Source organism: Pipra filicauda, unplaced genomic scaffold (genome assembly GCF_003945595.2).
Source record: "Pipra filicauda isolate LSUMZ 115617 unplaced genomic scaffold, ASM394559v2 scaffold13_size5146498_pilon, whole genome shotgun sequence".
Classification (NCBI taxonomy): Eukaryota; Metazoa; Chordata; class Aves; order Passeriformes; family Pipridae; genus Pipra; species Pipra filicauda.
Window position 1 is genome coordinate 2,750,207 of NW_024103874.1, and position 26,237 is coordinate 2,776,443.

At 37.5% G+C, this 26,237-nt stretch overlaps 1 protein-coding gene across 8 annotated transcripts; it reads right to left on the reverse strand.

Annotated features, from left to right (window-relative positions):
* Positions 1-211: 211 nt before the first annotated feature.
* SYCP2 (synaptonemal complex protein 2) lies at positions 212-23,141 on the reverse strand. Of its 8 annotated transcripts, none has more exons than XM_039378525.1 (47): positions 23,005-23,140; positions 22,298-22,342; positions 21,525-21,665; positions 21,161-21,289; positions 20,167-20,271; positions 19,577-19,601; positions 19,406-19,491; positions 18,820-18,908; positions 18,250-18,284; positions 17,532-17,674; positions 17,402-17,454; positions 17,166-17,211; positions 16,898-16,993; positions 16,488-16,548; positions 15,800-15,948; positions 15,454-15,528; positions 14,879-15,034; positions 14,151-14,250; positions 13,464-13,597; positions 12,626-12,718; positions 12,432-12,492; positions 12,272-12,329; positions 11,935-12,071; positions 11,524-11,621; positions 10,901-11,019; positions 10,651-10,681; positions 10,052-10,116; positions 9,888-9,945; positions 9,160-9,215; positions 8,713-8,761; positions 8,418-8,592; positions 7,966-8,054; positions 7,387-7,566; positions 6,889-7,072; positions 6,202-6,452; positions 5,906-6,076; positions 5,635-5,802; positions 5,151-5,241; positions 4,496-4,657; positions 4,056-4,183; positions 3,497-3,591; positions 3,316-3,415; positions 2,827-2,885; positions 2,412-2,490; positions 1,896-1,952; positions 1,500-1,603; positions 212-297 (listed from the first exon to the last, which is right to left on the reverse strand). In XM_039378525.1, exons 2-46 carry the CDS (start codon positions 22,319-22,321, stop codon positions 1,535-1,537), a joined length of 4,530 nt encoding a protein of 1,509 aa, XP_039234459.1. In that variant the 5' UTR covers positions 22,322-22,342; positions 23,005-23,140; the 3' UTR covers positions 212-297; positions 1,500-1,534. The 8 variants fall into 8 exon arrangements, 7 of the variants coding, with proteins under 7 accessions (XP_039234459.1, XP_027566326.1, XP_039234462.1 ...); XM_027710525.2 differs by having other exon boundaries at positions 13,479-13,597; positions 22,935-23,140; XM_039378528.1 differs by having other exon boundaries at positions 7,972-8,054; positions 22,935-23,140.
* Positions 23,142-26,237: the final 3,096 nt, after the last annotated feature.

The window sequence follows — 26,237 nt, forward strand, 5'->3', positions numbered from 1 at the left end:
GTTAACTACAAACTAAACTTGGCTTATAGTCCATGAAAGTAACAATCCATACTTCCATTGCTAATAAATGCTGTATAAAACACATTAAAATGATGTTGGAAAATAAAATAAAGATAAAAATATTATAAGGGTAACTTAGAGCAGCTGTTTAAATGCCAAACAGTGCCTGTGAGCTTTGTCACTGATGCAACTCAACCATGTTGGAGCTGTGCAGGGACAGCTTCGCTCCTTCCCCTGCTCTCTGCTGTCCTTCCAGCACGTCCTTCCAGCACAACCAGCCCAGCCTTTGCTCTGCTCCTGTGGAGACACAATTCCAGAGTCACACTTGATCCCACTGATCTCCTGATGACACTCTGCCTGCTGCTGGCAAGTCTGTGGGGATGTTTGGACACTGCCTGCACTCCCTGGGCCATGGACTGGGCTTGGGAACTAGGATGGCACCATGGAAGGCAGGTGTGGCTCAGGGAGGCTCTCCTTGTGCAGCTCCTTCCCAACAGAAAAGGCAAACAGGCCTGCAGTGCCCAATTCCTGTCCCTAACTAAAAATAAGGCATTTGTATTATTTTTCCAACGTACCCTCATTGTAAGAGATAATTTGGACCTTCCAGTGCACTTTTAAAAACCTTCTACAATTCAGAGAAAACTCGAATTTCATGCAGATGAAATTCAATTAGACCAGTGGAAAGGAAAGTTTACCAGCTCAGGAGGTCCATCTAGTGGAGAACACACTGAGTACAGGCCAAAAAACCCTCAAACCACACAAAACTGAGGCTCAGAAAGACGAGCAAAGCATTAGTACACTTACATAGGTGGGATGAGCGGACCCAATTATTTACTGGCAATTTCAATATAATGATTTCCAGACACAACACAGCCTTGTGTTTTCAAAATTCTTACACAAAATATTTGTGCAGCAGCTTTATCTGACTGATGTGCCAATGCATATTATTGATTTGAAGCAAAACAGCAATGACATCATCGTGGGGAAAAAAACCCCAGATAATATATACTTTTCTGGACTTAATGCAACTATTTGCAACATAGTTCAAACACAAGTGTTTAGAGTGTTGTTTTCTCTCAGAAACTCCTGCTGAAGTCTAATACCACAAACAAGACTGAGATCAAACCAGGTGACTCGATCCCTAAATAATTTCTGACTCCATTCTGGATCAGACAAAGTGGGTCTTCTGTACATACAGACCCAAAACAAAGATTCAAAGTGAAATTCAGTGTGACTTCTCTGGCAGTCATTTAAATAACCTTTAAATGTCTTTAATTGTTAAAGACATTTAAAAGTAGCACGTACTAAAATAAAATTACATATTACTTTTTAGCAGATTCAGTAAAATAATCCCAAATCTCACAGATAAGTGGAGAAGTTTTGTCTGCAATGATTTTAATATTATTAAGGAAAATATGGTTTCATTACACCAGTTTCCTTGAGTGCAAAAAAAAAAAAAAAAGTCAAATTTTCCATTATAAAAGAGTGTTTATATTCACCTTGAAGTTCAGGAAGGAATCTGAAAAATATCCCTTCAGAATTCAGTCTTTGATCGAAACAGGGTCTGCAATCCTCTGCGAACATTGCACAGCTCCTCTTCTTGCTGTGCAAAAAACATCACACTTATCACATGCTTTTGAAAAAAGGAAGGTTTTATTTAACATGTTGTACTCCTGGTGCACAGAATATGCTGCTTTTAACAGATCAAATAGGATACTTTTCCACAGATTAAGACTCAGAACCAAACCAGTACATTCACGTCTACCTGTGGCTTTTATCACCCGGGTAAGGTCTAAAGTGCAACATGTCAGTGATACTTGGATTTAAAATCTTAGTAATTTAGTGTTCAAACAGCAAAAAATAAATAAAAATGAGTGCAAGATGACTTCATTTACCATTTCTTTTAGAAGTTTCTCTTGGATTCCTTTTATGTCTTCTTTCATCAGATGCATCTGCAAAAAAGATCCTGAATGCATCTCCTCTGCTCATAACTGGTGACACATTTTCAAGCAAACAATTACATCCCTCAATGTTTTATAACCAAGAGACAGAGATGCACATGCATCCACCTGCCTATGGAAAGGGATGTGTGTTTTAAATTTTTTCTTTCTGGGATGAAGAACATAAATATTCATAAACAAAATAAACAAAGCCATGGAATCCAGAATAAATCTTGGTTAACTGCACACGTCTTCTAATGGGTGAAATCCTGGCCTAAAACAGTGAATATTGTTAAATTAAGGGCATTTTATGAGAACTAAAACCTAAAAAAAGTATCATCAATACAATGCTAAGGATAAAGTCTTTCTTCAGAAGAAAAAGTCAGTACTGGTATCTGTTGGTGCAATTGAAGAATTATTAAAACAAGAGTGAAACAAAAGCTCCTCATACAAAACAGAAGTTCCTCCTACCTCTGAAGTAAAAATACGTTCTTCATAGTCAACAGAATGGTAGATATTCTTTTCAAATGAAGTTTTAAGAACCTGAATTCTAAAGAAACAAAACACAGTTCAAACAGTTTTGCTAGGTATAAACTTCCCACACAGACCACAAACAGGCCCCATTATTTGTAATCTATTTGTACTTTAAAGTAAATGATGATAAATATCATCATCATTGCTGTAACAGTCCCTCAGGTGTGTGGAGAAATTTAGATGGAGAATCATTACATTTTTCCTGTAATGTAATATTTTAATCTAACTGTCTCATCTCATCTACCATCTCGATTTAATGGAAGAAACTGCACAAGGAATATCAGTTGGCCTGACTTGTACCTCAAATGAACAGCCCACAAACCTCATCCCAGAACTGACAGAGCCCACTAACCTCTGCTGCTCATTTTTCATGTAAGTACTCAAAGTACTTGTCTGTTTTTTCCAAAAGGTCTGGAAAGATAGAATATTAACAGGTGCTGATCAATAGGAACTGATTTTCCAAGCCCAAACTGACCAATATCTCATATGAACAAACTAACTCACAACCACAGACTCAGCAGTTACACAGGATTTACACAGTCCCCACAGAAGCTGGAAAACCAGCCCAATAAAGTATTAGTAACAGTTTATCCTAGGAGGAAAAACATATAGGAATTCATATAGTGAATATATATATAGGAAAAACATGTAGTGACCAAGGAATTCTCAGAGCACTGGCCAATCCCAACACCTCAAATTCACTGTTTGACATTTCACTCAACTTGAAGCAAAATGATAAAGGTTTTTAAAATCAAAATTAATAATCTAAAGATGACATGAACAATCTATGGATCCCATAAGAATTCACTTTTCCCCACGATCCAGCTGTTTAAATACAAACCGAGAATTCTTTTTCCATGTTTTTCAGGGACTGAGAATCCTTTTCAAAATTCTCCAGTTCCTCAACGAGAGTAAAATGAAATTTGTCCAGCTGCCTGATCCTACCAAAACAAACCAGGTTACTTTCAGAAGGTATTCCTTGCATTTGAAGGATGTTTTAAAGTCCATCTGTCATTACTGACCTGCATTCGTGGAGTTGGTAACTCATGGTTGTCAAATGCTGATGGGCAGCTTTTAATGTTTGCTTATTAAAATGATCCATTTTCCGGGAGCGGTTCTGTGAGGGTGTTTGAACATTAAATTCAGATTATTTTCACTTCAGGGAAAAAACTGTAATATGTTTAGTACTCTAATTGCTTAATATCACATTTTTTAAAATGGTGCCCCTGTCCTTTGGGGAAAAGCTTTCTCTTAGTGACATGTAAATACACTTGAGGTTATGCTTTTGATGAAATTCTACCTAATATAAGTAAAGGTGCATTATTTGGAAAGTATACCCCTTCAAAATAGAGAAAGTACACATAGAATGAAAAATAAAACAGACATGGGAGAGAAGGTCATGGAGAGTTTAGTACATAAAGGAACTGAAAGAGGCTTAAAAGGAAACATGAATTCTGTCATCTCCTGACATTCTGTGCACTTGGCTTAAAGGGACATGAAAACCCAACTCTGTGGTGGAAGCCAAGCTACCCCCCACATGCACATGTACCCCCAGCTGACACTGCACAGGAAGACTCTTGCCTCAATCTTCTTGGTAAATTCTTTTTGGAGCTTCTGACATATGCTGAGAGTTGAACAACCAGGTTCCCAGAATTGCCCATCCAAAGCAGAGAGCTCATTGAGGGATCGAGTGGAGATGCTCTCAGACACTGCAGGGAGGCACAAAAGGAGAACGTCAAATCCAGGAGGAAAAAGCACCTACCCAGAGTTAGCACAGGGCCTAGGGCAGCTTCTGTTAAATATCAATTCATTTCACCAGTGAGATGGCTGAAACCACTTTCTATTTTCATATACATTTTCTGTCTTTTATATGGCTACAATCTCTAAATATTCAGCATTTTTATTTCTTTTCTTTGACACGTACAATGCTTTTCCTGGGATATTACATTTCCTTGTTAAAGCTTTGTCACGTTATTTTAAACTCTTGCACAACTGTACTCAAGTGTCACTCCATGACCAACCTCTGTAAGTAGCAGCATCATTTGTTTTAAATAACTTTTTGGGCTTTAAACTGATTCTTCTCCTTCCTGTCTTTTCCTCCTCTTTGCTGGTCCGTGCCTCATCAGAGCTGCTCTCTGTGTCACTGTGGTATCTTCGTTTCAGGAAGGTCTGCACAGCTGGGCCTTTAATCAACATGAGAACAAGGCTTAATTTTAGGTTTATTTAAAACAACGAGATGGGAGGATAAAGAGGATTTTATTCACCTGTCGGATCCAAACTCCTGGAATATGTGTCTTGGCTTTAAGATATGAGAGTGATGTAAAACAACAAGAAGATTTCTATGGAACACAGAACTCTGACTAATAAGCAAGTCTGGCATCATTTCCTGACAATACCATTATCCCCAGTTTTTTTCCCCAGTATCAGTGGGAATGCTTCTAACTGTTTCTTGGGAGCACAGTTAATTCTTCACTGGAGCTGCATTTTGGAGCCTAATTTTCAGCTTTGTTTGGGGATAATTAAATGAGAGAAAATTAGAAAAGGGCTAAAAATAGAATAATACTGAAAATATATAAAATATAACAATTTGGCCATATTTTTATGCCAAATAAAATATTTTTCTTAACCTTTATTGAGACGTACAGAAAGTATTTTGCTTTAATTAAATGTTTGTACCTGACTCATTTACAGGGTCATAAGGTTCTTCAGTTGAAGACTGTGCTTTACTCCCACTGGAAGCAGACAGTGGAGATGGTGGTTCACAACCCTAAAGAAAAGCCACTGATTTATTAGCTTCTAAATTACATCATTTTTAGAAGTCTCCATCAAAAATGCACATTTATGTGGTGAAAACTATATTTTTTTCGAAAGTCACTCCCTATCATTTTTTTAAATATGAATTATAACTGATCTTGTTGGGATACAATTATTTCATATGATAAACAACAAATTGTATCCATATGATAAATCATAAAAATATGATATTTATCTGAAATATTAAAAAAATCACTACTAGAATTTTCCAAGCAGGCCCCAAGTAGACATTATACAGTGTTTAATATTGAGAGAGATGCATTGCCCTTTAAGCTCCCCACTGTAAAGGAGGTGAAATGGGTAAGCTGGAGCTCACTTCTGCAGAGCAAAGAATGCATTAACTTACCTCTTTACTTTTAGTGACAGCTTTAGTGGTATCTTGTAGTTTTCCTTTAACAGAAAGTGTGTCTGAAAAGCAAAACTGGAAACTTGGATCTTCATTATTACTCCTTGTCTCTGACACAGCTCCCTTTGCATGTTTTCCGCTGTCAGGTTTATACGTCGTTAAGTTGAGCTACACAGTAACCAAAAAAAATCATTATTGAGAGATGGCCCTTAAAAATCACCAGCTGGAAAGTAGATCAAACAGACAAAAAGCAAAGAATTTAGTACCATACCTCTTCTTTGCTTTTGGTGACAGCTTTAGTGGTATCTTTCGGTTTGCCTTTAACAGGAATTGTGTCTGAAAAGCAACGCTGGAAACTTGAACCTTCGTTACTGTTACAGGTTTCCAATCCAGCTCCCTTGGAATTTTTCCCACTGACAGTTTTATATGTTGTTAGGCTGAGCTACACATTAAGAAAAAAAACCCCAAAACCATTATTGAAGGGAGATGTAGAGAAGCACAAGCCAGCTGGCAGCTGAATGGAACAACTTCAGCTAAAAGGACTGAGAGAAATGTTACCATTCTTACCAAAGATGCTTCTGTCAACACTGGGGAGAAACTTTTCTTTCCAAAGGTTGACTTTGTAGCTGTTGCCTCAGGGGACTGATTGACACATATACTGTGAATATTCTTATTTTGGGGACAGATATTATTGGGAGTGATTCCTTTCTCAGAATTTAACATCTCCCTGTTTTCTGGGGATGACTCCTGAAGACCAAGAGATCTTTCACTGGAAGTGTGCTCTGGAGTGACATTTCCTTCTGAGAGTCCTTCAGCACCTAGAAAACAATTCCTTCACTGTCAGCATGAGGAATGGAAGTTAAAAAGGGCAAGCCAAAGGTCCAAACTGCTCATTGTTCCAGCTCTAGGTGTGTCCAAGTCTCAGATGTGTGCAATTTTACTTCAAGTGCTGGCACAGGACTCGCCACACTCCCTCTTTGCACTCTCCCACTGTTTTAGCAGTTACCAGATTCATTCCAACACTTACACGTTGCTTTTCTAGGTTATACTGGTGACAAATAACTGCACCAACCTATAAAAGTGTCAGTGCCACATTAACACACTTCCTTAAGTTATGTGGAACACCCTGAGTTGGGGGATCTCTCTTATGTTAAAAGCATGAAATAAATGTAAAATTGTACTGCTGTGCTAATCCTCAATTAACCTCCAGCTTTTGACTCTGTATTGCTGGAAATTCCCAGTCCAAATACCTACATCTCATTGTCTCCAGAGATGCAGGACTCTCAGCTGAAGGCACCTCCATTTCCTTCTGTTCTGCAGGATTCTTGGATTTCTCAGGTGGTTTCTGCACACAGTTCTCTCCTCTCTTTGGCTCCACAGATAAAACCTGGGGTGCTTTTTGCTGCTTATAATCCTTGATTGCCCCATTCATAGGTTTCTATTACAATACAAATGTTATAGAAACATTTTTGCAAACATGGGGAAGTGTACACAAAAGGAGACAAAGAGCATGTTATCTCTAAGAACAAACAGAAGGAAAATTATTAGCAGGACTTAAATCCATAAGGATATCAGGTGTTCTAATATCAATAAACATTGAATTTGTTCATCTGGACACATGCATTTCTATTAATTTCAACTTGCTCATGTTGGGCACTTAAATTCAGGAGTACCAAGTACACAAACAGAGCAGAGTTAATTTTGAAAAATATGGCAGAAGTGGATTTTTAATAATGCAGTGCAACTGTATACCTGCATTTTTGATTTCTCCTCCTTGGAGGTGCATGGTGGAATTTGCCCTTCACTCTCTGACTCAGAACTGGAAGGCTCTTTGTAGTTTTTTGCTGCTGCTGCTCTTCGAGGTAGTTTCTTTCTGGAGGTTTGTTCTGTCATTTCAGCAGTTCTTGAGTTCTGTTTTTTACATTTGTTTACCTTTGGAAGAATAAAACCACCTTCAGTTTATAAGAATGATCAATAAATCAATATACAAGAAAAAAAGGTAGATACTGGATTTCAAGTAATTAAACCAAGTTATTTCAAAACAGCTAAAAAAGTTTAACTTTACCAAAGCTCAGAGAGTTTAACCATCAGTCTTCTAACAAAAGCATCAATGTATAATAGTCATTCTAACTCACAGTATTATGCCTGAAATACCAACTAAATACTACATAAAAAGAAAACAGTACCTGAAAAGAATACACAGTATTTAACAAATTATTTGGAAGTAAGCATGAAGAAATGTCACATATTTATGAAAAGTTACTTTAAAACAGTTTCTGTGGGTAGTGAAGAGATTTTGAATATACATTACAATTCTAGGTGCAAACTTACATCTACCTTTTTCTTCTTTGCATTTTTGCCTTTAGGTTTCTCCATGTGGAAAGCAGGTTCAGGGGATTCATCTGGTGTTACAACATAGCCTGAAAAAATCAATATAATGCTCAAATGTTTGCCATTAGGTTTAGCTGTAAATAACAGAAGCACTTTCATGCCCACAAACTTACTGACTCAGTAACTGCTTTCAGCCCATTATTTTAAAAAGCCTTTTTTTTTAGTTGACAACAACTTCCACCTGTCCCATCCTCCAACCCTTTTCCACATTAAAATACAGACTTTATGTAAATCAACCTTTATAAATGATTAGAGCTGATTTGAAAATTCCTTGGAAACAAGACAACAGAAACATCTGATATCTGCAACAGAGCACATGGCATGCTGTGCAGTCAGTACCTAAGGACAAACTTCTTGCAGCACTCTTCAGAAATATGAAAAAAGTTTCTTACTTTTGTCTGTGCTTATTGGTTTCCCTACTTTTTTATTTCTACTGTAACCGACTATCTGGGGTTTAGGTTTCCTCTTGGATTCCTGTAGCCAACTAATCTCTGTCTTGCTGTCATCCCCTCTGTTCTCTGTGTCTGAGTCACTAAAGAGGTGCTTCTTGTCTTGATTGTTTCTAGCCTACAAAACCCAAAGAAGTTCCCAAGTTATTGATTTATTTTTATATACATTCTTCTTCCATAACTGGTGTTTAAAGGCAGGCAGACAAGCTATACTGAGCCACAAAAATCTGAACCTTACTTGTTTTGTTCCTTTCACTTCAGTGCTGGATTTACTGACGACTGCATTCCTTAAGTAGAAAAATAAAAACCACCTTTAACGATACATTTAAAAATATTTGCTGTAAAACTTTCTGCTATTCAGGTGATATGTGGATTAAGGGTTCAAACAAATGCACTTACTTTTGTTTTCACATTATTTTGGAAATACCTGTTCACCTCAAACCCTAAAGGATGGGCTTATTTCCCAAGGATGAGTGAGAGCACACAGTAACAACACAGCCCTGGGCAGGCTGAACATGAACAAAAAAACCCCCCCTCTGATCAGGAGTTTCTATCCCTGTAGTATTCCCTGAGGAGAACTGTTCTCCCCATGGAACACATTCCCTGGAATTCTGTAACAGGATGCTGGAGAGTGCAGACAGTACTATTGATAATCAGCAGACTAGGATGCAACAGAACACCCTACCCTTTTTTGGTTGTCTCTGTATGAACACTCAGTTCAGTAACATGCAATTCTTGGACCTAAAAATAGAAATAAATAAAGAACAAACCAAGGTTTTCATTTGTTATACAATCTGAACAAAATTCAACAGCTAAAGGCTCCTTTTCCTCAGTTATTATACTAAGTAATTAATGGTCATTAATTTCTATCTTAGAATTCATTTAGCAGAGCTGATAGTTTAAACCAGCTGGAACTGAGCAAAGCTTTCAGTGTCTCAAACCAATCCCCCCACTTGCTTCACCACCTTCCCCAATTCAGAAGGCTCCTCTGAGCTTAAGAAGCAAAATTATCTTTTGTTGTCTTCTGTTTTTATCATCATTAGATTCTCTTTTTACTCAAACATCTGCACAAAGACGTTCTTTAAACGGGGATTGGAAGGATGGCAATAACATTTTTGGGATAATAGAATATAGAATATTTTAAAATAATGATACCCCCATGCAAACTGTTTAATTCTTAATTCAAGAAAAACTTCATAACAGCTTGAAGTGGCCAGAACCTTAGGACAGTTATACATTTACACATTACATATTTGAGAGTGCTGGAGGTATTTACATGGCAAACTTCTTTCCCCACTTAGTTCACTGATATAATTTGAATGTTGAGATCTTAACTATCCTTTCAGCAAACAAAATTTGACTGATTTCCTTTATATTCTAGTCATAAAATACAGGATTCAGTTATATTCTTACTCCAAGCTTTATTGTAGGCTCATCAAACCCACTGAGTTTAAAGTTGTAGACATCATCCCTGCAAACAGACACAGAGAGCAATTTTGTGGCTGAATTAATGAACATTTCCCAGAGTCAGGTGTGGGCAATCAGAAATTGTGCTTCAAAATGTTCTAACTACTTACATGATATGACCAGCAGTTATATTAAGAAAAGAAGTGGTTTTCAGGATTCTGTCCTGAACTTCTTCCTATACAGAAATGAAAAGTTGGCTCACATGGCAAATTTGGACTATGCATTCAGAAACTCTGTCATCTCAAAAAGCAAGTTCATCATGAAGATAACCATGTTGATTAGCAACAAAGGGGAGGAACTACATCTTTGTCTTTTAAGGATATCAACAAAACCTCAGAATTTTTTTGCCCCCCAAACATTATGACTCATTTCTGTGTCCTGGCTCTATCTACTTTAAGGATTCCATAATTTTATTTTTGATATTATTTTAATTCTAAATATTTAGCATTGACACGTACAAAAGGCAGAGATTAAATATATAATATGCCAACAGAAATTAATTTGGGTTTCACTAGATGACGGTTGCCAGTAAAAACTACTGTTCCACATGGGTATTTTAAATTTATGCAGTCAATACAAAATTAACATCTACAGATACTTAACATTCACTGGTGTTTGTGAAATGTCCCTTTACACCTACTGATTCCCACCACATTTGTACACACAGCTGCTATGAAAAGCAATTCTAACAAAAGCAATAATATGTTACCTTGGAGTTCCAGGATTTATTTAAATATGGCCTAAAAATAAACACACATTCTGTTAAATGCTAATTGCAACACTGCCTGTATCAGCAAAAGCCTTCTCAAAGCCAGCAAACCTATTCATGTGTTTAAATACAACATCAATTAAAAGATTCAAAGGATTGAAAGAGCTCAGCCCCTTTCACTCATGTCATCCATCCCCCATGACAGACCAAGCCCCAGGAATCAGCCCAGCAGGGACAGTTCCCAGCCTACCTGTTCAAACCCAAGGAGTCTCTTGCTTTGCTCTTCTCATCACTCTTGTCTTTGTACCTGTCACTGATTTTACTGATCAGTGATTTGGCTGCATCTGAGATTTCTTTAGACTTTGGTTTCTATAAAAACAGTTGAAGACTTAACTTTGAATTCATCCAACAGAAGAACAAAGCTGTAAATAGAACTTCAGGTTCCCAAAAAAACCCCTAAACTGCATTAAATGTCTTCTAGATGTAGTAAATCATATTTCCTTGCAAACCATTTCCCCCTGCATTGCCCAGAGAGTGTGCAAGGAAACATGAGTTTAGCAGTGTTTGCTTTTAAATAATGTGGGTTTGGGAAGTGTAACATTCAAAAGTGAGTAAGGAAGGGCATGAGAAGCACAAGTCGGCCGTTATTTAAGAATAATTTTGACAAAGAAATTCAGAGTAAACTAATCTTAAACACGTCACTGAAAACAGCAAAAAGTGAAGGCGATATTATTTCTTCATTTGGTATTTGTGGAAAATCAATTAAAAGTAAGTTTGTGACTAAATGACAGTAAAACCACAAATTTTGGAACACTGAAAATTTGACAATTCTCTTAATTGCAAATCCAAGAAAGGAAGGTAAGAAATTCTCACAGGCTTTGATGGTTTTGGATTTGCAGCCTCTTTTCTGAGGAGAACTTCGGGTTCCTCTTTTGGAAGCTCAGAATGCAAAGATGTGTCGGCCACTCTGGCTGAAAGAAAGGTTTTAAACCATGTTTCAGCAGTAGTTTCAACATTTTTCCCTTCTGTACTTAACAGTTTCTGTTCCAAAGAATTAACACTCTGACTGCCCACTTGGTATGGTCTCTATTTCATTTTCTTGCTTCTCTTCTCTTTATTTAATTTGTTTATCTGGAGAGGTACTTCAAAGAGTGAATAAATAAATGCCTTTTGTTTCACAGCTCTTTCACTAACAATAGAGAGGAAAGCAGGACAGAAAAGCACAGCTGCCAGGTGACAGTTTATCTGATCTGTTTTGAACAGTTAACCATGTGTGAACATAACCTGGATGGGATGGACGTGCCACTGCCGGATTTGGCTTTTGCTTGTCCCCAGTGGTCCCACTTTTCTCAGGAAGAGGGGATGTTCTTTTTTTCCATGTTTCAGTTTTATCAAAAGAACTCTCCATAAGTCCAGGCAGCCTAAAGGCAACACCACCTTACTGTCAGTGAATTGCAGAAAGTGACTTTTAATGACAATAAACATGGGTCACAAAATAGGAAAATAATGGAATCTAACACATATCAAAGTATTTTACATGGCAACATAATTTCAGTTCTGGTAATACTTGAAATATTCCCTTCAAGTGAGTGCCAACAGTGAATTCTTTTCTAATACTTACAAGGGTTTGTTGCTTTTCCCAACTGGCTGAGAATCAGGAACGATATCAAACACTTCACCTATGAGACATTAACTTGGTGTCAATTATTATGGCCAAAGGAATGGACAAAATTAAAATGATATTAAAAGTAAGGATTAGCAATGCTTGTAAAATTACTTGCCTAAAGTTTGCTCTTCTGCAGCCTCTTGTATAAATTTTAAAACTTCTTCAGCACATTTTTGCTACAGTGGAATAACACCCAAAAGGAAATATTAGCATAGGACCATAAGCAGTATAACCTCATAAACTTGTACTTTACCTAAGAAAATATGAAATTCCTTTTTGTTTTAGTTCATGGAAGTGCTGCTCCAGTACCTTTTCATGTGCTTTTGCCTCATTTCTGGTGTTTAACCTCCTGATCTGTTCTGTTTCAAAGAATTCATCATCCAGTGTCAATCTTTGCCATCTCTAAAAAGCACAGTAACACTGACAATTACAGTCCATAAAAGATAAAGAAGCAAAATTCTCCTAGAAACAGACACTTGAAATATTCTAAACAAAACATTCTATAACTTAAAGCCTTCCTCTAAAGCATGGCTGTATCCAAAAATGCTTCAGAATCCCATAGTCTGGGGCTTGACCCGAATCTGACCAAGACAGACATTTAGAACCAGAAATAAAATCAAAGTGTTACTTTGTAGTCATTGTTCAACTGGAACAGAACCAAAAATAAAAACATACTTACACTGCAGTTCAGTGACACCTCTACAGTTTTTTGTGATAGCAGTGAATATCTGACCAAAAATGCACTAAAACCAATGCTATAAATGCCATAACCTGAGGCCATTCACATTTCCCAGCTGCAGCTGAATGTATTCTATGTTTTATGAGTACTTCAATCCTGCAGAATCCATGCCAGATTCTGTGCATGCACCTTTCTCCTATTACACACAAAGGAAGAACTGAGGGTCTAGTAAAAGCAGGTTAATTCTGGAGTTCAAACTGATGAGTGAATGCAAATTTTAGCTAATTAAGAGTTCATTCTGACTTTGGACATATCAAACCTGAAATCCAGAGGACAAGAAAACATTATGCAGTAAAGTAAAACACAATATTTTCTACAAGACAGTTGCCGAGTCTAGCTCTTTAAAATATGAATTAGGAACAAATTAGAATAGAAATTAATGTTTTTGTAAGTAAAAGACTTAGCTACAGATGACATGCATACTCCAGTAGAGTCCTGATAGGAAATCTTTGTTCTGGTCTCATTTGTTGCACTGCTGTCAGACCTCTTAGTGGAGCTCGTCATTTCCAGAGGCAATTTAAATCTCCCTTTAAAAGGAGTGGCTGGAACAAAGCAGAGACATGTAGGAATTCCACCACTGCTTTCATTACAATGACTGGGTTGTCTGGGACATCAGTAGGAAGAGTTTTTGCCCATGATCACACCAAAAGTTGGTTAGTATTGATAACAATCCATTACAGCCCCTTCTCTTGATTTCAACTCTGTTATGTGGAGATTAAGAGCCCACAGACTGTGGGTGTCCAGAGGCAAAGCAAAGCTTTTACAGGCTGGCTCCAGTAGAAAATAGTTGGTCACTCTTTAAAGATTTCCCAGTCAGATATTTTTGCTGAACTGAGAGCTGCAGGACAAATGGCAGGTGCCCCCCAGTTACAGGGAACCCCTGGGCAGCCACTGTCCCACAGCACGTCTCTGGACCGGGACAAGTGCCCTCGTTCAAAAATTTCGAGTTTAAAAATTGCAAGTTTAAAGCATCTGCTCAGGAGATTTTACAAAGTCTCCTTTTCATTTCCAGCTCTGCCAGGGAGCACAGTCCATGCTTGTGTTTCAAAGACAACTTATAAAATATTTTTACCCCGGAGGCTCTTGCAAACTCACATGTGCTAACAAAGGTCAGTGGACTCCTTGTGGAAGTTCTTGTAGTTCCAGGAACAATCACAGAGGCTTCAGACATTTTCCTCGTCCGAGAGGGAGTGATCTGGAGGAACAGAAAGAACTTGACCATGATACACTGATTTAAGCAGCACAAGACTTTAGAAAATCTTTTTCCAAGAGCCTCTTGACACTTTCCATTCCTGGAATGGCAGTTGCTGTTGCTGCAGGTATCAATGTCATGGCATTTTCAGGCAGTTCCCTTTTTGAAGAAAGTTCCCTGAAACACCTGAATGATATAATGCTTAAACTGAACATTTTCAAACTGAGGTCACTGATTGTTGTTTTCTAAATTAATTCAATGAATTAATTTGTTCACAAAGAGGTTCCCTGGAGATCTTTTCCCCTTGCCCAGTATTCTCCAGAGGCCATCCTTGACTTCTGCAAACCAGGAGATCCGAGCACGTCTTGAAAACATTTCTCTTTAGAGCATAATGGTCTAAAGAACATTAACAATTCCTTTTTACTTTGGTCACATTATTAAGAGATCCAAAGTACCAATGAGAATGTTTTTTGCAAAAGGATTTTTACAGCTATGTCAAGTCCCAATCAAACCCTAAATTAACTATATTTCAAATGTCAAATAAGCAGAGGTTTATGTTATTAAATGTTATAAATATTTAAATTGACTTGTATTTCTTCTCTACTCTTTTTGTTTTCACAATCCTACTCACCTTGGAGGAATCCCCTCTGCATTTTTCTTGACTGTTATTTTTATTCTGAGTCCTCAAACTTTCAGGAAGATGCTGAGTTTTCTTCTTACTGAGTTTCTCCTCCTGTTCAGATTTTTCTTTCAAACCTGGTGACAACTGGCTTTCTGGTACCATAACCTATATAATATTTTCATTTTATTTAATTGCATACAATATTTGGATTTTATGTTTTATATTTACACAAACACACAGGGTAACTTCTTTACCCTAAATAACACACTCCTCACTGTAGATTTTGATAAACTTCAGAGGTTACAGACTTTTAGTTTGAAAAGCCTCCACCCTAATTGCTATTTTCTCTAACAAGGATGGGTTATCGAGTCACAATTCACATAAAAGAATATATTTGTCTGGTTTATTCTTTGATTGGGATAATAATATCTCCCCAAAAATACAATATATACACAGTAGCCATCACTTGCTGGCTTTAGACTTATCTATACTTCGAGATATATTCAAAGTCCTTGTTTCTACCATGACAGATTATAAATTAGCAAATAATCAGACTAAATACACAAACCCACGAAATAAAATACCTGTGATCCACTTTCATCAAAGAGGACATGGACAGCTGTTTTGGCAACTGAGGCAGTTTGCTTCTTACTCCCATCCTACAAAGGGAGGAACCACCCACGTCAAAACAGACACTTCGCTCTTGGGTTAAACAAGGAACAGAAAATATTTAAGTGAAAGATCATAAGTGTCTGAAAGCAGATTATAGAGGCAAAGAGATGCTATAAAGCAGTTCCATTCCTCAGGAATTCCTCAGTCAGACTTCAGGACAAAGTGGTTCTTAGAAGGAGGAAAGTGTGACTTTAAGTGCATTAAGCACATTTATTTTGAATTAATTAAAAACTATTCAAAAAGGTGTTTCAATCTTACCTTACATTTACTAAATCCATAAATCTTTCTGGTTATGTCTTTGATTTCCAAGATGGAATTAAAATACAAAGAAAATTTCTCTCCTTCCAGATTACCCACATTCATTGGGCTTTTGAGATCTATCGTTAATAATTTCTTTGAGTCTTTTTCTGGACAAAAACAAAATTTGAAAAGTTCCTTTATTACAATTTAACAACATCTCATATAACGTTTGTAAACACATGACACTTATTCTTCAGTACAGCTACTAAGATGTATATTTTAATTCACTCCACAATAAATTTTATTAGTGAAACAATTCAAGATTCCATCTTTTAGGAATAATTATTCTTTATATTATTCCATAGAATTTTCTTTGAGGGTTATTTACTATAACTGCAGACCAACTATGGGTATTTACTATTCTAATTAGTTTAAAGGAATATTAGTTCCTGTCATTGTCTTTTGCCTTATTTTGTATTGAAATAACTAGAAGACATTATTTTTAAATTATTTTCATAAAATCACACCTGCATATCCAAAATGCAAATGTGACTGCAATGCAATTTTATCTTAGATAAAACCAGTTTCTACATTATTTTAAATGAGAGTTTTGCTTTGCTGAGAACTGAGCCAGTAATTCAGGATTAATTGCTTTGAAAATCCAAGTTAGCATGTCCCAAAAGGTCCCATTTTTGAGTGCAAATACCTTCAAGGCTGTACATGTTCACCTCTTCTTCTGGTATGATCACTGTTTCCCACTGCTGACCCTTACATGAAAAACACATTTTTAAAGATAGAAAATTCTGATATTACAACTAAATGAAATGCAGTGATCAGAAAGTCATTCAGTGAGGACAAATTTTCAGCTTTTTAAATCTCTGTTAGGAAGAGTGACATGGAACAAATGCTTCACCACTGCATATGTTAAACTATTTCCAAACAGCATTAGAAAATCATTACTTTGAAATTCTTTGATCTAAATATGTACAGCAAATCTGGATTTTTTTCCCCCTCCACACTGGAATAAGTTCAACATGTTGATGTGGGGAAACAAATCTGATACACTTGAAAGAATCTGGATCTACTGCCTCAGTCTGAGAGACAAAAATCACTTACTGCATCATCTGCTGCCACATAGAAAGAGATACTTTTGCTACCAACGTTGAAATCAACCCAGAATTCCTCCAGATTTTCATCCAGTGGGAACTGGAGCTAAAAGAAAAAGAAAAAATAATAAGAGCAGAGAGCACTGGTTTACACCAGCTTACAAGCTTTGTGTTGGTCTCACAAGCTTTCAGTACGTGCCTGTCTGAATCCTTCCAAAAAAAACCAATTTTCTTACCTTATCCCTATTTTTTATTAACTAGAAGGCAGAGAAACTTACCTCATATTTATCAAGAGCTGCTGATAAACACGGATATGTAAAAACCCTGTAAGAAAAGGATATTTTTTTCAAGTATTCTACAATGCTGTAAACAAACTTTGCATATGTGAAAGTAGCAACTGGGTTGTGTTTTCACAAACTTGTGTGCTTTAGAGACTAAGAGATCCCAGCAATCAAAAATCACTTTTTCCCCAAGAAAGAAACTTTATTAGCTCTAAAAAAAAAATCAGTTTTACCTTCTTTTGTCTCCAAGCATGCCATTCACCTGGTTAAGAAACTTCCTGCAGTCCTATAAAACACGGAAATTTCTTAAAGAATTGTAAAATGGAAGTTTACCCCCCCGGGAATATTTTTCATATGACTTACTGTTTCAAACTCAGAATCTTTAATTCCTTTAAATGCATTGGACACAAACTCCATGGAAAACCACTGGGAGGCCAGTTCTGCTCTTTGCTTCTCTGAGATCATTCTGCACAAAGCTTCTGTGATGGCCACTTGCATGTCATAGTCTGCAGGAAAAGGAGATTTAAAGACACTACTGAGGTGAAAAAATATTATGAGGAAAGTGGTATAAGCAGCGCTGACCATTTCATATTCTAAATCCTATTATATCCAAATATGTAACCCCCAAAGGATAAGTGGATTAAAAAAGTACAGGAGTAATGATGACCAAACTTATTTTTCCAAAGGAAATTCCAACCCAACCTTGCAGGACTGTCAGAGCCCCCCCACGGGGTGTACACGCCAAGGAAAGCCGTTTTCAGCTTTCCCCTGTCTGACCTGGGAAATTGTTGGCTACCAAAAGGATCCTTAGAGAAGTTCCAGTACTCAAAGCTTGACTTCCTCATCATCTTTTGCTATTTTAAAACTTAGATTCTAGAGAAGAACTGAACCCTTCAGTGAGTTACCCATGCACTGAACACACTGAGACACTCCAGTCTGCAGATTGTTTTCAGGCAGTATTTGTACTTTTCAGATGGCTCAATCACCACATTCTGCAGCTTCTGAATGTCTTCTCTGGTTTTTTAACGGCTCTGCATCTGATTTTTAGGAACCCTAATACTAAATTAAGTCCCATGCTCACCTCCAGCATCCAAAATTCTCCTCCCCATTTCGCTCCTGCCAAACAAAGTAACGTTTCATCAGAAGATGAGAGCAACACAGAGCACAGAAAGCTTTAATTATAAATTTTCAATGTATGAGAGAAAACTCTGATTCCACCAGCCTGTAAGACTTAAAAAGGGGTAAGTCTGAGGATGTGGAAGGACTACTGGGGAAAATCACCTTATATATACAATTTTTATTCTGTTTGTTTTTTCAAGTGCTGCAAACCAATTTCCCAGTGTGAACCAGCCTGTCTTTCCACTCACTGATTCCCTGTGCTTTACACACATTCTTATAAGAAAGAGTTTAATTGTTTTATGAACACTGGGATGAGAAAAAGCCTGACCCAGACTGGAAAAGAAGAAAATTCATGGAGAATAACCCATGACAATACCTGCCCACAGCCACTATCTTGGACAACTCCATAGCAAATGCAACTCAAATTAAATAGGGACCAAACTGCACAAACTATAAACAGGCTCAGTAAAAACTGCCCTCCCAGCTCTGCAAATGATGTAATGATATAAAAATGATACTGAAGATTATTTACATGACCAGTAACATTTCCTTTGTAGAAAATAACTTTTTCTTGGCCTCTCGGGGTATGTTGTCAAGCATTAAATTCAGTTTTCTTACTACCTAAGAAGAGTGGAAAAAAGGGAGTAAGAGGAAATATAAAGGAAGTTTGATATTCTTATTTTGGGCCATTGTAATATATTTGAGAACACTGAAGAAAGCAAAATGCAAAATGCTTAAATAACAATGAGTTCTATCTGACATGAAAGGGTATTTATCTTAATATAACTACCTCAATTTCAGTAAATCACATTAGTTTTAACGTGAACATTAGTTCTTAAAGGGTTATGTTTCTTATTTGCAGGTTTAAATATAGAAAAAAAATCTTTCTAAGCTGGAGTTCTGTCTGCAGTTGATTGCTGAGCTAAAATGTCCCTTAAATTAGCATTAAAAAGCCTTTCCTTTGGGGATGCAGCCTTTTTGTGACTTTCCCTTTATCTTTAGAGGGAAAAAAACCCCTGACTCTGTTTTTGTAGCATCTCTACAGTTAAATAACTGTCTTCACAAAGTCTGTTAACACAGTGACCAGAAAACTGTTGCTTAGAAAGAAGAATGTTTACCTCCTGCTGAACATAAATACTAATTCTTACATCAGTGATGAGGGAACATGTTCTCAGAACAAAGTTTTCCAGTATTTGCATTTTACCTAACAAACAGGAAAAGAATAAATTAGAGAGTTGAAAAGAATAAATTAAACCTTCAGATGTAGTGCACATGTTTTTTAAGCTCACCTTCAGGTCTGCTCTCACACACAGCCTGCAGTGAGAAACAAAACAAAGACATCATTTTGATACAGCAAATATTGCAGCAGAAAAATCAGGCAAAATGTACCTGAAGGAAGTAATCAAAAAGAATTCAGGACTTTGAAATTATTTCGTCCTTAACAAAGAATATAAGAAATGATTTCTACTACCACGTGTGGTTTCCTGAAATTTTATTTCAGTTAAATTTACTGAAATTATTTCACCAATGACAAAAATTTTTATGAAAAGAAGCAACTCACAGATCTTATAAACTTGGGGCCCTGGATTAGCAAACTGATAACTTATGTAATCAAAATTTGATCAAGAGGAAATTTTTTTTTGTTCATTGAACACTTAATGTTGTGGATTTTTTAAAGGTCATTTCATGATGCCAACCATGAACAGAAAACAAGTATAAATACAGCAAGCTGTTTATCCCCAGAGACTTATAATCTATTTCAAAAATCACTATAACACGAACTTTAGAGAGATATTCAATAGAAACACACTTGAAAGTTCTTTTGCTGCTAAACTAGTAACAACTATCATGACAAATTTTAGTATCAATATATTTTTACCAGTAGCACATTGAAGAAATCTTCAGCCAGACTTGTAAGCATTTCATTCCTTTCATTTCCTCTGAGGACCAAAATTCCTTTTAACTTTTCAAACCAGTTGACCATGTAAAGGAAAAATAAAAGTGAAACTATTTTAATAACCTGGAAAAGGACACTAGTTTGTATTATACTTCAGGAAAACTACACAAAGATTAAAACAACAACAGCATTACCAGTCTGCTGAGCACATGTCAGCCTCAGACTGAAATTTTTCACTCAGACTAAAGCAAAATGTGGAGATTTCAAGGACTTTGCAACACAAAAACTGGAGATCTACTTTGACATCTGCCATCACAGACAGAAGAGATGAAAATGCAAATGGCTCAGTGTTGTTTGTAGGTGTGAATATAAGCACAAAGTTATCACCACACTGGTTTATTATTATGAAAGCAGCTGAGAAGGCAGTCGAGTAGCACTGACATTGCCATTAATTCTCTTCAGGGAAATGTCTCAGGAAAGCAGCAGGAAGTGGGTGGTGTCTATTGTTCTGTATAGTTACTGAGTTGCAAATGATTAATGCATCCAATAACACAAAATAATCACAAGAGCACTAAAATCTGCTGAAAGAGCAGGTACAAAATCGCTGCTGTGAGAATTCACAAAAAAACAATCTTCAAATGGCACCAGGAAATTCTAATTTCCAACTTCAAAGCAGTCCAGCAAACTCATATAAAAATATGTAATGTTGTTGTAATTGCTGTAAGCATATCTAAATTAATTCTATATTGCATAATTTGCAAACCCCTCACTGTGATAGAGCAGCATCTTTATAAGGGGGTCACTTGACAAAGAACATTCAAATGTTTGTTGCAAAGTTATGGGAAATTCTTAATTCTGAAACAACCAAGGACCAAATCAAACACTGAGCAGGTCAGCACAGGAGCATCACTTATGCACTTGGTGAATTTTTATGTATTTCTTGAGAAGTTCATATATGTTTTATGGTTTTACTTATCCTTCCAACAAGCCCGTATTTCATCAGTGCTGGGAGCCCATCCTCTCCTGCTATGCTGATTTTTTCCCCACATTTCTGGACGACATTTAGTAAAGTAGAAACACTTTTCACTTCTTGTTTGTCAAGTTCCTGAAATCGAAATTACAACAGAAGCTTTAATGGACAGTTCCAGAAGAACTAGATAATTAAGCAGATGCCTTTTTTGTTCTCGAAAGCCACTTTAATTGCAGCTTGAAGGAGAGATTTCAGTCTTAAACTTTATTTCAGGCTTTCAAATCAACTGCTGGTATAAACCAAGGCAAATGAAATATTTCAGACTGTTGCAATGCCAGTGCAGATGATTGGGATGCAATGGTTACGTTACCCGACACAGAAGCTTGTCTAATTTGTTCACAAACTGTTTGCTGCTTTTGTAAGAGACATTTTCAGAGTCTTCTGTGGCCAGAAATTTCTCTAATAATTGGCAATCTTTTTTTCTTGTAGCTTCATCAATTAACTTTTCCAACTGTCAACAATAAAACAAAGCAGCTGTATTACTGTGTGCTTAGCAACTATACAGATTTAACAGGATTTCATGCAGGTTTTCTGCATTCACCTGCTCCATTCGAAGCAAATATCCTGAATCACAAAATAATTAAACGTAAAACCTAAAGAACAGAACATCATATCTAATACATCAATCATGCAAATACTTGTACACTGGGATTTTAATTATTTCCCAGTTTTCCTCAACTGGCTTTTCTTTCCTGCTATTACAACTAAATTCCTACATAAGTGTTCATTGTCTTAATTGCCCTTCCCTAGTACACTTAACATTTTACTTTACCAAGTAACTTCAACTATTTTGCCCCTCTATTCTTTCTAAATCAGTTATACCCAGGTTTCAGCATTTTGATCTTAAGTATCACCTCATTGATTCATCTATGTCAAATGCACAATTTATTTTTATCAATAAGTCTCTAGTTCCTCTTGCTTTCCACCCACCTATTTCACACTAATCTATGGCAAAGGAAAGTCTCTTCCTACCCCACTGCACCGCCATGCTGCAGATTTGACTTGCAATTGAGTACCTGAAGGAGTGCTTTAAGCCAGTAATTAAAACAATCAATGCTCATGTTCTGGTCCATCAGCACATACCTGCATCTCACTCCTGGCTGTCATTTTTGCAATTCACCAACTCAGCTGTGTAACAACGGGAACAATCATCACTTAGGCTTCAAACAGGTTTCACAAACACATCAGTAATGCATTACAAAACTCATTACAAATTCCAAAGTTTGTCACTAGGGTAAATGCTATATAAATGCTATTTAAGAATTTAAACTAACTGGGGATATAAGAAACAGCAGAACTCCATAAGGGCCTCGCTATAAAATGCCAGATTAAATAATTTAACAAAAACATGGTAAATGACACAGCAAAAAAGCCTTCTGAATTATACACACAGTGATGGGCTCCAAGGTGACCGTCACCAGCAAAAGGTCTCAGTAAGTTTTATGAAAACAAGTGTCTAAGTATTCAACAGCAGGCAAAGTGTTTTCTGTAACATCTAAAAAAACCAACAAACTTGTTCATGCTTTGTACGAATTAACCTACACCAACCAATCCGCGGACAGTCAACAATGGGCAGTTTTAGTCTCCCCATCCCAGAAATTGCACAGACAAAGCAAAGGGAAACAGTTACTAAAGACAGGGAATGACTTCTGTAGAGCAGCAGCTGCGAGCACAGGCTAACCTTTTATGTACTGCTAAGCAACACAGAAACAACACATACAGGGAGATTTTAAATTCCTTTTTCCAACAAAAGATAAAACACGAGCCTCCGCTGAGGCCTGTGCTGGCACCTCACAGCTCTCGAGTCTTCGGGCGGGTCAGACAGGGCAAAGGATGAAACAGAACCCTCTTCTCCACAGAGAAGACCTCGACCCCCAAAACACGCGTATCCGCTGGACTATCCCTCAGGAGTCTGGAATGTCCCTCAGGAGTTCCGGCACTGCGAGCGCACAGCCCGAGCACCCTCACTCTGAGACCCCTCCCCTCACCCCCGGCCCCCCCTCACAGCCCGCGCGCCACGAGCGCCCCTCCCGCTGGCCAATCGTTGCCGGCGCCGCCGGCCGCCAGCCAATCAGTGCCCGGCAGCGCGGCGCGCGGGCCAATGGCGCGGAGCGGGGGGCGGGCTCTGCGCGTCCTCAGCGCGGGTGACGGGAGCGCCCTCAGAGCCGCGACCGCTCCCTCTGCGTTACAAATTGGCTTTTAGAGCACTGATTTCAGCGCCTAGACGGGAGTTAGTGGGCGTCAGTTTGCTAAACCAGTATAAGTCATTCATGTGCTTAATTCAAAACGTTTTCACTGCCATAAAGTGCCCGAGTAGGTATAAACACACCCTCAGGTGCGCGTTTACCAGCTTGTGGGTAAAGGGCGTCGACTGACGCTTGTGGTCTTTATTATCCAGATGGAACTGGATAATATGCTTTAATGGAATCCAGCAGTGCACTGCATAATGTGCTTTAATGGAATCCAGCAGTGCACTGCATAATGTGCTTTAATGGAATCCAACAGTGCCAAGGTGGGGCTTTACCTGTACTGGTGTGATACTGGTGTATCTATATATCGCCCAAACACGGCTGATAATATTTATCACGAATCTCACATACTCCAGTGGAATAGCAAGAATCGTCTCCACTCATACCTAGAATAAGCAGCAGTAGTGGAGCATCCAGGAGAAAAAACACCTTTCACAGCAGGAAAACCTGCAGCAACTGTAAATAAAACAGCACCGCTGACTTCCTAAAATAAGGAAAATAAAATCTCAATACTATAAAAGGCAAAAAAACCCTGTACACGAGGTATTTAAAATACCACCAGATGTCACTGTAATTCAAGAAAATGACAAGTGGTGTGAGAATTGGAGTATCTGCGCTGAGGAGTTGGGAGTGAGCAGCGCTGGGCATTTTGCAGGAGGAATGTCCTGCTAAAGCAATTCACTGCAGCGTTAACTGCCCTCATATTTACTGTTGGCAGTGGGTGATCCGAAGCAGATCGGTAATACAGCTTTACTGAGAAACCCACTGGGGACAAAATTTTACATGAGGAACTTGGAGCATCACTAGTTTTCTGTAAAAGCTGAATCCTGAATTTTGCTTCCATCATATGAAGCAAAAGTAATAAAAGCCAATTTGCATTCGATGCTTTCCCTTTACCAGTCCCATGAGCAAACACACAGGATGAGACTGTCCAGCCTTACTTGTTCTATAGCAAAAGAGAAGTGAGGCAGAGTTCAGAAGTGGATCCTACACTTTCCCTCCTGCAATAGGTACACTGAGACTACTTCAGTTCATTTCTTGTTCTGTAATATCAGTCTATTTTGTTTGCTTTAGCAGAAGGGAAATCAGCAGAGAGCAGAAGTTTCAGTAAGTTATCCATCAAACAGACCAGAACAGTGAAATTATTTGGGCCACAGACATGGAAACTGCACTTAAAAACTCCTGAGAAAATGGAAGCAAAACTGTTTAGGGGAGGGTAGCACTGTGTACAGGGACCTTTCTTTACTACAGCACCAGAAATGTTTATCCTTATTAGAGTTAGCGGAAAACATTGTTCTGGCCAAGGTATTCAATCTTTAGCACAGCTGCCAGTTTGCGTAGAGCTCAAGGGTCAGGAGTGTTGATGCCAACAGTTTTAATATCAAGTGTCAGCTGAGATTCTTGCACATCTGAGATCACAAGGAGAAGGCCAAGTCAGGAGAGAAGTCAGTACTAACATTACACTCATGTAATCACTTAGACTTGCTGTTCTGAGTCTTTATCAGCTGCAAGGTACATAGAGCATTGTAGTGAGCACTGATAATACACTACATTAAGTGCTGTAGTTACAATTGACTCTGTGTGCATATAGCTATCTTTACAGGTTAGAATTTAATTTTTTTCTTTGTAAAACAAATATAAGAAACTATGAATTTGAAACGAAATGTAAAAATAACACCTATATTAAAAATAGCACTAACAACCTGTAGGATAAACCTGATGGTCAGATGTTTTCAGAAAAAAAGCAGTCCTGCTCTTAAATAATCTTGCACAAATCCCCACCCTCGAAGCTAACACAAATTCACATTGTTTTCAAGTGTTTTATTAAAATCAAACAATAAAATCTTTATCCTTTGGTGGTCTCCTGGCTAGTCTGCACTCTGGCCATCATATTTATTTCCAGGTGATGCTTAATACTCTATTTTAGTGGGTAAGATTATTAAAAATAAGGTGGTATTGCTAGCTCTGATTCAGATCAGTAGTACAGGATAATGGAAAACAAGAGTCATAAAGACAAGATATTATAATATCATGTCTCCTGAAATCACGCTCCTTTATGCATCTACACACATATATTTATAACAATCTGTATACTTTGTAATAAAAAGAGATATTAACATTCTTAAACAACTTAGTATAGACATTCCTATGTATTTTAACAGTGATTTGCAATAATAATCTTTCCCCCAAGCAACTCTGAAGTGTTGAAGTTATTAACACCAATTAAAAAGTAATGGGCAATATCTGTCCTTATTAATTATGTCTTCTAGTTAAATGTCTCCATTTTGCTTTAGGAGAAACCTGGCAACAGATTATTCAAACCTGGAACTGGATCAAGTAAATGCTTGACCCCCATGAAGATGCATTTCCTATCAAGGATAAATCAGTTATTGCAGAACTGGACATGCTCTTAATATACCACATGTAGATATATTTTCAAGAAACTGTGAGTGAGAAGGACCTGATTTGAGAGGACAGACTGCAGCACTGAGAACTGAAAGAACAGAATAATAACAACTGTGAGGCTCAGAAATGCACATGCTGAGTCTAGCACAGCTTTGGAAAGTGCAATTAGAGGAAAATCCCTTTCTCTTCCATGAAGGTCTATTAGAATCAACAGTCAGCGTGCCTTTTTCCAACATTAGATCTTTATTCTGCAGGTGCTGCATACATAGAACTCTGAGGTGAAAGGACAACAAATTCCATGTTCAAAGTGGCAGCCTGACCATCTTTGCAGCTGCACAGACTATCACTGTGTGTATCAGGTGCTGTTC

What these genes read in the sequence shown, in the direction of transcription:
- SYCP2 (XM_039378525.1), bottom strand. Translation starts at nt 22,321, where the DNA reads ATGACAGCCAGGAGTGAGATGCAG. An exon ending in GGGAAAAGCAACAAACCCTT is followed by an intron (nt 12,072 to 12,271) that starts GTAAGTATTAGA and finishes TGTTGCCTTTAG; the next exon opens with GCTGCCTGGACTTATGGAGA. An exon ending in ATCCAAAACCATCAAAGCCT is followed by an intron (nt 11,020 to 11,523) that starts GTGAGAATTTCT and finishes CTGTTTTTATAG; the next exon opens with AAACCAAAGTCTAAAGAAAT.